Here is a 14,675-nt window from a genome sequence, read left to right on the forward strand (position 1 = left end):
TGTCTTATTCGGAGTGGAAAACCGGGTCCATTACAATTAAATAATCGCTCATAATAGTCTCGTGTCGATTGGAGCAAACAAATTTAAAAAATAAGATCTTTAAGTGGTACACAACAATTGTTTGCCAGAAGTCTTCGGCGTAATTCGACAAAAAAAGAACAAGGGAAGACAAATTATTATCAAAAATCGATCTATGTAGATGAAATAAGCGGTCATCACAATACAGAAATTAGTGGAAAGAAATATCACAAAATGGATAAAATTGTCCAATTTGGTATCGTAGCGTATCAATTCAATGCTGAATATAATTTAACACATTGGTATTTTTTGGGATACGAAATGTATCCTTAGTTATAAATTACTTTCATTTCAATTTCACATAATTTTCCTCGATAAATTCCATAAAACCTTTCTCAAAAAATTATTTAGTTTCTCTTAGCTGAGAAGAAACACACACTTTTCACAAAACGAAATTGGTAGTGTATGAAACAATTCGACTTACCTCATCCCCCATAATACTGCTATCCGCATGCTGTTGTATACCATCAGACTTTGGACGACGATTACGTTCTCTGGCATTCTGTTGCTGTTTGCGACGTGTGCTTTGAGTGCTGGAAAGAAATCCAAAATGAAAATCACAAACCATATGAAAATATAAAATCAAATGAAATGTAACGTAACGTAAAAAATGTAGTTTACACCCAGACCGAATGCATAACTTTAATCTCACTGGACGGATATGCATGGACATCTATGTGTTGGGCAATTAAATGAAAAGCTTGACTAGATTTTCTTCTCAACTACACATTGAGCCAAGCAGCAGAAGAAGAAAAACAAGAAAATGAAGAGTAAGAGTTGGAGGGAAAAATGAAACTAATAAATGATGTATGATGAGATTTTGAGTTTGCTTGGCCAGCATCTCTTATTCCAGGACATTAGACGTATGCATGTCTGCCCTGGATAGATATGCTGTCATTAGAATCCTCTTTGATCAACAATGTTGAAATGCATATGGCCAAGTGCTAAGCTATTAAATCATTGCTTTATTGACTTTATAGAAGTTCTTAAAGTTGTGTTTTCTTTGGCTTGTTTGCTGGATGTTGTAGATGTGAGTAAATGGAGTGTCCCATTTATGAAACATGCTAAGAGGATTAAATTATTAAAAGTAGGTAGAGCATAAAGCATATTTGTGTCTGGGTGAATGGGGGATTTAGATTGAAATATTCGAGTGCTGGCTGAGACCTTTTGAAAAAATGGTTAATGTAGTTACAGTATTTTGAGATTAAGTGAAACATTTTATAAACTAAATTATTATAAAATTTTCAAAATATTGAAAGATCTTCAAACAAATTGAGGATATTACTAATTTCTTTAGGTCCAATCATTTGGTGTAACTTAAATATTGAAATTAGACATATTTCCGTAATTTATAATACAATTTTCAAATGGTTTGGGCGACAAGGAATTTTTTAAACCCTACAAAAAACTAGTTAATTTAAAGAAGTTTTTCAATTCAATGTTCAAGCCATTGAGGTACGAATTAAGCTCATTATAGAATATTATCATGATTTCCATTAGCAAGGTTAAGGTTTCAGAAGCAAGGTTATGGTTTCAGAAGTTAAATGTACTTACTTATTTTCCGCTGCTGTCATATCGGCTGCAGTCAAAGGCTCTGTTCCGCTCTTCTCACGTACAAGGCGATCTAGAAGTAAAAAAGGAAATAAATTCATTATTATCCCCTCCATCTCTCCCTCTTTTAATCACATTAATTTCTTACCCAATTCATGCCTCTCCAAATCCTCCGGCCTTTGACCCGGCTTCGCCTTAACATCTATTGTTATGTCGGCACTACTCAGCCCCGCATGACACGAATACACGCCCGCATCACGGAATGTGATGTCCAAAATACGTAAGGCACCCTTTTTGGAAACCTTAAATTTACGGGACTTCACCAATGGCTTATGATCTTTATTCCACTTGATTTTTGTACGATTATATCGCTTAACGGGACACTTAATTTTAACCTGTGTCCCAAAGAAGACCACACCAGCACCGCCCACTTTTAATGTGATTTTTGATTTTTTCGGATCATGTTGTATGTGTGTGGTATTGCTAATTTGTATAATTGGTTTAGGATCTTCTGGAGGACATGGTTTTATATTACATGGTTTCTTATCTGGTGGCTTGGCACTGGGACACATCGATTCGGGTCTTTCGATCTTATGTTCCTGAGCCATAATCTGTTTACACTCCACTTTGCGTTCTTTATAACCATAGCCGCAGGTGTGAGAACATTTTGACCATTCTCCCACCTCCCAGCGCACAGGACAATCTAGGACATTACAATATTGACGATCAGCAGGTGGAGGCTGAGGACACATACTATTCGGTACCACCATGGTATTTTCACCACCTCTTGTCACCTCATGGATACACTGGACTTCACGTGTTTTAATACCAATACCACACGACTTGGAACAGGGGGTATAATCTGAATAATTCCATCGCGGAGGACAAGGTCTATCATTGCAAGTTCTTACACGGGCCTCCGGCTTGGTTTCTGGAGCACACAGGAATGGTGAAACCACACGGCCATTATCTTCTCGCACACAATTGATGATGAGCTCCTCCACCCCGCCCAAACAGCTGGCACTACAGGATGTGTAACCCTGTTCACGCCACACATATGTCTTGCCTGGCTCCGAGACGCCAACTTTTATTGAATCTCGTGGATATTGATCATCATAGCCATGTGATGGCAACATGCATGGCTCCTCTACACAGCGTTCTACCTCGTCGTGTGGTTTTACACCCTCACACATGGTATCGTTGATGGTGGCCAGTGTGCGTGAAAATTCCAAGAAAATTTTACATCGATACGAGCGTCGCCTTATACCCTCACCGCATGTGACACTGCATGGCGACCATTCGGTGTCCTTGATGTAACTGTGTAAAGAGAAACGAGAAGAGAAGAGTTGGAAATAAAATTAATAAAATATTGCCGAAGAAGTAGTCAAAGAATTCTGGAAACTATCCATAAAAATCAATATTTGTTTTACAATGTTTCAGCCAATTTGCAAGTTCTTAAATTTCGTTTCTTGTTGAGCGGAGTGGAGGTTATTGTCATTGCCAACAACAACAAGAACAAACACACTCTTACATTTACAATTTATTTGTTTAAATGTCTCGTGTCTTTTGTCGATGCTTACAAACAATGAATGCTGGCATCAAATAAAAGGCCTTATCTTATGGAGACGCCAAGCAGACGCGTCTCCATGGCAGCATTTTATGTCCGCCGCTTGGCATAGGGCGGCTATAAAAAATGTGCTAGCCAAAAAAATACAAAACTACGAAAACTCCCTCTCAGCCAAGGGCTTAAGGGCAAACTAGGCAGAGGGGGTACTTCAATAGTTGGCAACCATTGCCATTGTTGGGGATTCGTAATCGCTGAGCCATTGGCCTCCACAACGCGTTTCTAGAATAAAATCCAAATAAATCTATTCAAACCATTTCCAGTATTCTATGGCCAGGGCCATAAAAGAAAACACCAAAAGCAGAATAACATAAAGTTATTATGAAAAATGATTTGTACATAAAACTTTGATTTTAGCAAAAAAAGCCAGGAGGAGGAGAAGGAAAATTCAATTTTTCTTGATTTCACACAAAAATCAACCTAGAGATTTTCAAGAATTGGGGGTCGGATGCTATGGAGTGTACTAGAATATCATTTTGTAATATTCTCTGCTGGACAAAGCCAACTCACTTATCGACAATCAATAAACAGAAGAGAAAAGGCCATGACAGGAAAACCAAATAGAGAAAGGACAATTTGTGAGTCCTACAGAAAAGAACAACAACAACGACAACAACAGAAAAAAAACTAGAACAAACCAAAGTATTGCTTCAAGGCTAGGCATGGCAAAATTGACAAAACCATAAAGGACAAATAGATTGATAATTTCTTTGTTCGAGAGGTATGAGCTTTAAATGGACATTTTCGGGGGTAGTAGTTATTGTCAAGGACATTGTACTTAGGTTGTTATTGTTGATGTTGGTTTTTTGTTGTTGTCGTTGTTTGCAGATATAAAGAAAACAATAAACTATTATTGTCTACAAGAGTAGTTATTGTGCAATTTCAATGTTTCCCCCCCCAAAACACTTTCATGTGGCAATTTCAGTGTAATAATAAACTGACCAGAGAGTTTGTTTTAGACATTTTTTGTAGTATTTCTTAATTTTTTGGATTTTGATTTGTTAATTTCGTAGCCATTTTAGAAATAATGAAGATGAAATACATACTCATATTGAAATAATTTACTTTGATATTTCTCTTTTTGATATGTTATGATATGCTTATTGATTTATTGATTCTACTCTAGGTCATTTTAATAGTGAAATTCTAAAGTCAATAAACATGATGGACTTTTCTAATACAATTAAAAGATAATGTATATATATATATATATATATATATAGGAAAAGTGTAGTTTGCTGTTAAATATATCCAACAAATTCACAATTTGGGGACTATTTTACATTAATCGGAAGGTCCCAAAGAATAGGGTCATTTTATGTGCAAAGTTCGTACTACCTGTAAAGTAAACTTAGTGAAGAATGTTTTGGATTTTATGTCAGGACCCTAGGCTTTTTGATTTAGTTCTTATTAATCTCATTTTATTTATTAGTTTTATGAAGATCTGACAATCAGATCTGACCAAAATCTGGTTGTACTTTTCGGTATAGGATAATGCAACAGCTTTTATTTGGTTCCCACGACATAATATTAAATCTATAATTCGTCACTTTTAATGCCATTCTGGGAAGATCCGGGACGATGTAGTATGCAATCGAAATGCAGCACAATGATCAAATAAAGAGTAAATATGGGTCCTAGCAAAATCAAAAAACATCCATGTAACGGTTCCTATGCATTATTCACTGTTTTCAAAAACTGATTAAAAAATCGAGTTGTGATGTATAGATCGACTAAAAAACATAAGTTTTCGGTCTACTTCATCCTAAAATTATTATCTGATCATCAACGAAAATTATAGGCGTTGTTCTTGACCATAACTGGAACATCATGGAACATTTCAAAGCGATCAGCACTATATTTCCGACCTCAAGTGTGGTAATGGGTTATTAAATAATATCAGAATACGTAAGCACTTGTAATACATACGGCAATGTAATAGGTAACATTCAAAAGTCTCCACTTCTCATGGATATACCATCAACTTTTCAGGCCTATGTCCTTCAGAAGTAAGTATATACGCTATAGAATCTTTATCAATTCAGGCTTGCTTATTTTTTGGTAAGATCCCTTCTCCATGTAAGATCCCTTCTCCAGAAAAACCCGACAAACATTAAGTATTTGGTCCATTTCATCCCCTAAATATTAACCGATCTTTACCAAATAATAGGGGTCTTCATTGGGCAGAACCCATCCTACATGCACAATATCGTGAAGATTTATCCATAACTGTGTTTACAAATTATAATGGACAGATGGACGGACACATACGTCATCATCGACTCGATGATATATACCCTAGGTCTATGGTTTGTGGAGCTCAACGAAGTTACTGTCGTTGTAATTGGTCGAAATAGTCATTTCCGACTGAATAAAATATATATATTCTTTATTTTCGGTATTTTGTGTTCTTGATACAATGGGATCGTATTGGGCATTAAATATCTCCACGAAAAATTATAAATATCGGTATACTTTTTCTGGTATCCTCAATATAACGGTATCCTCAGATTTCCGTATTTAAGCACTCATTAAACGGAATTCGATGGAATTTTGATACATTAGGTTCTTATTGGGTACCAAATATTTCCAATTAGAATTATAAATATGGGTCAATTTTTTCGGATAGCTCTTATATAAAGGAGCCCCAAAATTTTTCACTATATGAGGATTTTGAGTGCATTTTCAACCGGATTCGCTGTAATTGGGAACTTTGTGTTCTTATTGTGTACTAAACCGCTCCACCAAAAATTATAAATATAGGTCAAATTTTTCCGGTAGTCCCAAATTTTCCGTATTTTTTGGATTTTGAGTGTGTTTTTTAACAGAATTCGCTGTAAATTTGGTATTTTGTAGTCGCATTCGGTAACAAATTTTCTCCCAATAAAACCCCCTTTTTATATTAAAATAGTTAAGTGATGCACTACAAATTATGGAATTCTAAGATGATTTGTCCATCTGTTGTAATAAGTCTACCTTTGGACGATATCTAGATAAAAAAATAAAACGTCAGGTTCGAGAATGAACTATTTCGGACTGCATTTATGCCTAGCCCCTATATAAAAATACCTACCGATTTAATATTTAGGGTGAAGGAAGGTATTGTGATATTAAACGAAATATTAGGTTAGGAAATTGATCTATATGGGTCCTCAATTAGACACAGCCCCTCATATAATTACCAAACATTCGGTAATTCATACACGATGTAATCAATATTGATCGAAATACAGATCGTCATTGCAGAATTTGTTGCATTCCACCATGGGTTATCAATATCGGACCATGATTTGTGGTTTTGAGATTTTAGGAAAATTTTCTATTAAAATTTGCAGAAATTTGTATTTCGTGTGCATTATGGATTACAACAATCGTTTGTTACAATTGTCGGTATATGTCCATTTTTTGGTATGTTCCTTAAATTAGGGGTCTCGACAGTGTAACATAGTTCATCGACAGTATAACATACTAAATTATATTAGGAATTTAAATTTTAAATTTTTGACAGGAATAAAATGTTTCTGGTCGCCAGTAGTTTATAATATATCTTTGTAGAATATATTTTGCAACTTATTTATCCTCTGAGAAAAAATAATAAAGTTAGAACAAATTTTGGATAAACTTTCAAGATATTGATATTATTGCAGAACTTTTATGTGAGGACTTGTTAATATAATATATGAGACAAACGGACTTCATATTACGCTGATCATGAATGTATGTATCGTGTTTTTGTCTCAGACTACTATGGTAAGTATTAAGAGGCAATGCGAATAATTTCAATACATATAATTATTATTTTTTAATCCAATATAGACGATTTCATAATATTTGATCCATTATGCGTATACGTTTAGAATACAGCATGTATACACTTCAGTGGACAACTGGTGTATATAGTATTTTAGTTGGTATCCTATATTCCAAAATGTCCAGATATGTAACTTATTACAATGTTTCTTTTCACTTGTTTTTCAAATTCTTTCCTATTCGTAAAACTCCATGAGACGAAATGTTCGTTTTTATGACTTTGCCAATAAAAAGGAAACATTTGACAAATAAATTGATATCATTAATATCAAACAGAGCAACAACAACGACATCAACATGAAAAAATAATGAAATGTTTTTTGGGGGTATTTATCAAAAAGACTACGACAAATTAAATGTCACCTTGTTCATGGCAAATGACAGTCTTAATGACTCAACTTTAGTATGATTTCAATTTCCTCTCCCCACCCAATACCCCCCACAAAACACTATTGCTGTTAATGACCACTTGAGGTTTGGCTAATGTTTGATGTTGTTGTGTTTGAGGGGCATGGACAGGGAGGGGGTAACATTTGGGTGATGGTTGGCTACAAATTATTCCTAGCTGGAGTCCAAAATGACAGGAGTCCTTGATGACTTCATAAGGCTTTAATGAGTATCAGAAGTAGTAGTAAAAATAAATCATTGAAAGTCTTTCAAAAAACAAGTGTACTGTTAATGGATTTAAGCAGTTGTAAGTTAAGTGGCAAATGTTTATAACTTTGCTTGGAATGTTTTTTCGTGTTGAGCGATACATATATATTTTTTTTTATTTTTTTCGTAGGTGATATATAAATTTTTCGCTTGCCCTTGGGATTTTTGCTTAATAAGCCTAATTCCTGTTGTATATTAATGCCCTTTTTATTTTGGATCTTTTAATTAGTTTAGGATAGAGGTTGGAAATTAATTTCACTTAGATTTTTTGCTTATTATGCTATATGTTTTTGCCATAAGCATATGCAAGAAATTAAATCTTAAGATAAACTACATGAGGGTTTTTTGTTTATGTGTTATCTTCATTATAGATATTTTATATAAAGGAATTTAATGGAAAAAACCGATAAATTTTCCCAAACATTGCAAAAACATAAAAATATAGGACTGTATTTTTTTCTATCAGTATTTTCTAAACATAAGCTTCCAAAAAATAAAAAAAATGTGTACATCAATTTTATATCTTTTTTTATAAAATAAAGTGTGTGACCCCTTTGCCTTATTTGTACTTATTTTATTACATTAAATACATGTTGTTTAAATTGTGTTATCTATGTATGTCCATTTGAATATATTTTTTATTATCATTTTCTGTGTACTCTCTCATTTATTCAGTGACCACAAAAGCAGTTTTGTGGTTCTTTTAATTATAACACCGACATTATCAATCAACAACTGGGAATTTATGGCCAGTGTAAATAAACCTCAAAAAATTAATTTCACATTTAATTGTCGGACTTAAATAACATTATTGGGAGCAATAATTAAAAATAGTTTAAATGACTGATTATGTGAAATAAATTTAAAATAATAATGTGAGTTTTATAAAAAAATCTAAAAGAAGAATAAATTTAAATTTCTATAAAAAAAAATTAGTGAAGACATTTCCGCCATAAGTCGTGGAATTTTTAAACCATTTATTATTGGTAGGCCCTAAGGCGTGGATTTTTTAACAACTTTTATAGCCTCTTGGTAGGCCCTAAGGCGTGGATTTTTTTTTAACAATTTTTATAGCTCCTTGGTAGGCCCTAAGGCGTGGATTTTTTTTAACAATTGTTATTTTTATTTGGCATCCGACTCGAATTTCACCAGTCCTCAAATAGAATACGCTATACCCCAAATTGTTGGTCAAATGTAATATATCCCCCCTACAATAATTATATGTAGTAAAATGATAAAACCCAGGTGTGCCAGACAGGGTCAGGCAAGACCAGAAAAATAGGTTTCGTAGTTGAAAGACCTCCAGAAGATCGCAAATGTTAATTTTTCGACAGAATTATGAATTGGAAATAATTATAGAATTCTAGACCGGTTCAATAAATTTAGCACGTTTGTTCTCTAGCTTTCTAATGATATGCATATATCGCAAAAAATAGAAACCCGGTTATTTTTACTTCATTTTAAATAATACGGATTGTATATTGAATTTATATATAGGGTTTTAGTTACAAGAAACGGGGAAAATAGGGATTGTCCCTTAAAACGTTAGAATTGGCCCTTAAGGGGTAAATTAAGAACAAATAGGGCACCCAAGGAATCGAATTAGACAAATAAAATGTTCTACACAAAAATTTCTCATTCGATTTTATTGGAGGAATGTAATCTTATAAAACACATACATTAGCTCTAAGTCAATATATAGCTTCTGGGGATTTTAAATAATGGCTAAGGTTTATCATCCCCAATAAGAATTTTCCACTCTCCAGATCATGACCTCGATTTTGTCTCAAATTGTTATTGATATAATGGACAATTGTATTTCATAATAACTATATATATATGTTTAATAATAAATAAAAAAACTTACGTTGGCTCCGATGGTCTTGCTTCCGCTGAACGATAACGTGACGATGACTGTAAACGCATCATACGCGGTCCATCTGGTTCCTCCTGATGCAGACGACTCATTGTGTGATGTGAATATACCGGTTGGTCATTATACGAAGCATCATCGGCGTCATCTTCCATTTCCGAGGTATCATCTTCATCATCCTCATCTTCATCGACTAAATCTTCTTCTTCATCGTCAACATTTAAAGGATCCTTAAAAATGAAAGTGGAAATAAAAATTAAAAAATGAGTCATCATGGCGGAATATGTTTCTATTTGTCAACTTTAATATGTTATATGAGATATTTCCATTTTGTTTAATTCTTGTCTCCCCTCTTAGTATTTAATACTCACCCGAGGACCACTGCTACCCACAATAATTGTGCCGCCGCCACCCACATTCACCGATGCGGACTCACATGGTATGCCCGTCGTACACTGCTGTACGCTGGAGGGTTTTGTCAGAGGATCACATTTGGCGCTTAAACCGCCATCGGCTGATTTACATTCGACATTACGCATCTGTATTCCTTGGCCGCAGGACTCTGAACACTTTTGGTACGTTTCGTATGGTGTTTGCATGAGAAATGAGAAATAAAGAGAAGAAATGCAGAAAAAAGAATAAGCACATACACAGTCAGTCAGTCAGACATATTTTACGTGAGCACTTTGCTCTGCTGGTATGGAAATGGGAGTGGGTGTGGGAGTGTGAGACATGTTAGCGATATTAACTAAAACCCAGAGTAACTGACTTAGTTTATGGCTGACGTTTAAAACACACACTCGACTGTGTGTGTGTGTGTGTGAGTTAGATGGCAAACTGACAGTCAGACACTCAGATAACCAACAATCTTCATTTGCTTTTATTCATTGTCGGCATCACTTTTTGTTTTCGCTTCGTGTTTTTTTTTGTCTGCCGTCATTGCAGCTACCACAGCTCTATTATGGTTGTGCCTGAAGGGTGCCAGTCATCAAGTTAGGCATTTAACTGTGAGGTAGTTTTTTCTTTGTTGGTTGTTTGTGTGTTTCCTGCTTTAGATTGCTTGTAATATTTGTGGCAAATTTACGTTGTTCACGTACAAGTTTGCATTACGCTGTCTTATAAGATAATCTGCATAAAGTCGTACATATGTAAATTGTTAAGAAGAAAAAAAGAGGAATTGGCAAACACGCCAGAGACTGACAACAATTTTCTGGAGGAAAAAACATTACATATTAATGTTGTGTCCTGGGATGAAAAACATTAAAAAAAAAATTTGCGTAATTTTCTTATTTGACTTTATCACAAAGATATGAAGTTCAGGGTGTCTGAATTGTTATGGTTTAAGTTTGGAGAAAAGGGGGCATTGCAATTAACAGGCTGGGTCGAACATTTTATACCCTACATCATAAGCTGGACATTTAAAACACCTCAAATAGGGCTTGTGAGAAAATATAAACTTCGGCCCGGCCAAATATTTTATACGCTCCACAATGCGGATGACAATCCAATATCTAAAATTAATGGGGGCTCCTAGGAGAAAACTCATGTTATGATAGGACCCTGAAAAAATCTGAAAAATACGTGAGAAAAAAAGACTGAAATTGAAGGCTATAGAAAGCCACGAAGGCTTGGATTTTTTAAATAATTTTTGAAGGCCATGCAGAGGCTTTAAGGCGTCGATTTTTTAAATAATTTTTGAAGGCTATAGTAAGCCTTTTTGAAAGATATTTAAAGATCCTAAGCTGTAGATTTTTTAAACATTTTTGAAGGATATTCAAAGACCCTAAATATTTTTTGGAGGATTTCAAAGACCCTAAGACGTAGATTTTTTTAATATTTTCTGAAGGATATTCAAAGACCCCAAGACGTAGATTTTTTAAATATTTTTTGAAGGGTATTCAAAGACCCTAAGGCGTAGATTTTTTAAATATTTTTTGAAGGATACTCAAAGGCCATTAGGCGTACATTTTTTTAATAAAATATTTACCCTAAGGCGTAGATTTTTTAATTATTTTTTGAAGGGTATTCAAAGACCCTAAGGCGTAGATTTTTTTAAATATTTTTTGAAGGATATTCAAAGACCCTAAGACGTAAATTTTTTAAATATTTTTTGAAGGATATTCAAAGACCCTAAGACGTAGATTTTTTAAATATTTTTTGAAGGATATTCAAATACCCTAAGACGTAGATTTTTTAAATATTTTTTGAAGGATATTCAAAGACCCTAAGACGTAGATTTTTTTAAATATTTTTTGAAGGATAGTCAAAGACCCTAAACGTAGATTTTTTAAATATTTTTTGAATGATAGTCAAAGACCCTAAGACGTAGTTTTTTTAAATATTTTTTGAAGGATATTCAAATACCCTAAGACGTAGATTTTTAAAATATGTTTTCATAGTGTCCATGGTTCTATTGTCATATCCCAAATTTTGTAGAAAATTCAAAATCCTCAATTCCGCTAATGGAACATTTCAGAATTATTTTCTTCAGTTGATACAGATCTTATTTAAAAAATACACAAATTCATACGTCCAAACATGCATACATACATATGTTTTATTTTATTTATACACGTTCATGTGAATATCTGATGATGATATTGTTGTTGTGGCAGGACAACTTTATTATGATTCCGGAGAAAATTGGAAAGGAAATGTGTTGAAAAAATAATGTTAATGTTGATCTTAATGTAAATTTTTCTTGGTTTGTGGTTCATGGTTGATATAGTACATACAAACGCCTACACACACGCACGCACGCATACACATTCAACATTCATGCATTTATTGTTATTGCTGTTCACGTTGTTTGGGTTGTCGTTTTTTCATTTTTTTTTTGGCATTCGACTGGCGTTGAGTGAATAAAAGTGAAACGAAATTACTGGTGTTCATGTTGTGTGTAATTTGAATGATGAAAATAAAAGATGTTTAACATTTTCAGCGAGAATAATTAAATTTTGAAAATTGATAATCCACAGATAGGCCTGGCTATGGGTTTTAAATATTTTCCAAATTTACTTATGCCTTTAATAAAGCTATCAGAATTGTGTAAACTGTATATTCCACAAAAAATAATGTGAAGGTTACACATCTCCTCAATAGTTGTTCCTTTACAAAAGAAACCCATTATTACCCCCTTTTAACTCAAATTATGTTGTTGAACATGTCTATGTTTTGTTGCTGCTGTGGCATGGAGGTAAGATATTGCACTGAAGTTGTTGGTTAACCTTTTTTGCAAATTTATGTTTAAACACTGCAGCAGTACTTAGCTAAGATCATCTAACCAGGCTGGTCGACTAGCCAGCCACAAACCAACCCAAAAACACTTCTCGGAAACCACTTAAGGCATATAAAACCTTCCCAGAAACTGTAGATTTTACCATAAGGCCACAGTTTCGCATTGCTTCTACCTTACGGTTTATTGCTAGACAGGCTTAAAATATAAAAAAGAAAACTATCCAAAATATTTTAAATTTAAAGGCCCGCATGAATACTTCTTGCCAGCTACTACGGATGGAGATTATAATCACAGCAATGATGGCGATGGGTGGGAAAAAAATACCAAAATACTTACGCTAGACCACTTTTCAACTTCCCACTTTGGACATTCGGCTATAATGCACTGCTCTTGAGTTGGTGGTTTTGGTAAAGGGCATAAAGAGTCCGCAACCTGGAAAACACACAAACACATACACACAAAAAAAGAAAAGAAAATGAAAGTATATTTAAAATGTTTTTCTGATGATGGCCATCATCAAGAGTTAGGCTTAAATAGCACCGAAAAAAATAAAAACAAAAAATAAAAAGGGAGATGAACAATGAGTTTTGCTGCAAAATTAGCTGGCTAATTTTAGTGGTTGTTTTACAGCAGCATTTACAAGACATTTAGAAAATGTCATCATCCTTTTTATGGCAAAGTTGCCTGGCTTAGTTTTAGGCCAACACAGGACTTGCAGACACACACACACAACGTTCGCACAAAGCCCAGAGAGTTTCTAATTTTAATTTTGTCCCCAAAGTCTGGGCACAGCCAAACTCTTTGGACAGAAAAAAAACGAAAACCCGAAAACTAGTTTGGGCGCTAAATGCCCTCAAGGAAACTTCCAAAAACATTAATGTTGCTTGGCTTTGCTGTGGAGTAGTGTGTTGTGGTGCTACTCGTTCGTTGGCTCGACATCTTTATACAATTCAGGACGATGTCTAATTTTAACTTTTTTTGCCCCATTCTTCTCCTGGTTTATTTTTTGTTTTTCTTCTGGCACTATAGCACACAAAAGACTTGCTGGCCATAACAACCTAAAAACTGCATTCAAAAACTTACTCTTGTCTTCAGGCCATTGTTCTCCTCGGCACACACAACCATACGGGTGCGTATTCCTGGACCACAGGGACGATGACAAGGACTCCAATCGTCCGCTATCCATCTGCAAGAGACAAAGTTTTTTTTGGTTTAGAAAAAGAGTACAGGAACAATGACATAATACAATTAGTAACAAGTTAATATTTTTTTTGAAAAATTAAATTATTATCAGCAAAATTAGAAAGGTTAACTGGTAGTTAATGTCCCCAAAAAGGAAGAAGTTAATCTGTATAATTTTTAGATGGTAATCACAAATTTTGGATTTTGAAAGAAATAGGAGATATGTTTATAGAAGAGGATTTTTTTCATTTAAAGTACGTGAACAGTTCTGATAAATAACGCAATCTACAGCACTACAATAAACATTGAAACTTCTGAAACTTCTTTTCTATCCTTAGATCAAACCACACATTGAAGTAAAACAAACATTTCATACATAGGAACATGACTGTTAAAAGTATTAGCAATATCGCCATTTTTGCAGAACATTACTGACAACCATCAGTAAAAAATATATTCAATGCTTTCATATAAAAATCCTTAAGTTTGAAACACAATTTTGAAATGTCCGTTGGGACTATATGTTCTTGTAACTATTAGCTTATAAATTGATTACAATTTATAATTACAAACTGAGTATCTAGACTGATTCACGTTGTTCCCATATGAGTAATAAGTTTTATGGGACCAATATTTTCAAACAGTTTCCAATTTCATTGTAATTT

General features: G+C 34.0%; 1 protein-coding gene across 1 annotated transcript in view; it reads right to left on the bottom strand.

The window, feature by feature from the left end:
* LOC133337855 (ADAMTS-like protein 3) overlaps positions 1-14,675 on the bottom strand; it is a 61,190-nt gene that overhangs the window by 26,815 nt on the left and 19,700 nt on the right. Inside the window, exons 5-11 of the mRNA XM_061546065.1 lie at positions 13,912-14,014; positions 13,165-13,260; positions 9,962-10,159; positions 9,585-9,820; positions 1,778-2,946; positions 1,633-1,702; positions 503-611 (exon numbers count right to left, since the gene is read on the bottom strand). Coding sequence (XP_061402049.1) covers positions 503-611; positions 1,633-1,702; positions 1,778-2,946; positions 9,585-9,820; positions 9,962-10,159; positions 13,165-13,260; positions 13,912-14,014 — 1,981 coding nt within the window. The remainder of the gene's footprint in view (positions 1-502; positions 612-1,632; positions 1,703-1,777; positions 2,947-9,584; positions 9,821-9,961; positions 10,160-13,164; positions 13,261-13,911; positions 14,015-14,675) is intronic.

The sequence above is a fragment of the Musca vetustissima genome, unplaced genomic scaffold (genome assembly GCF_032173495.1).
Source record: "Musca vetustissima isolate MV318-11 ecotype Yass unplaced genomic scaffold, APGP_CSIRO_Mvet_v1 utg320, whole genome shotgun sequence".
In the NCBI taxonomy this organism is placed as follows: Eukaryota; Metazoa; Arthropoda; class Insecta; order Diptera; family Muscidae; genus Musca; species Musca vetustissima.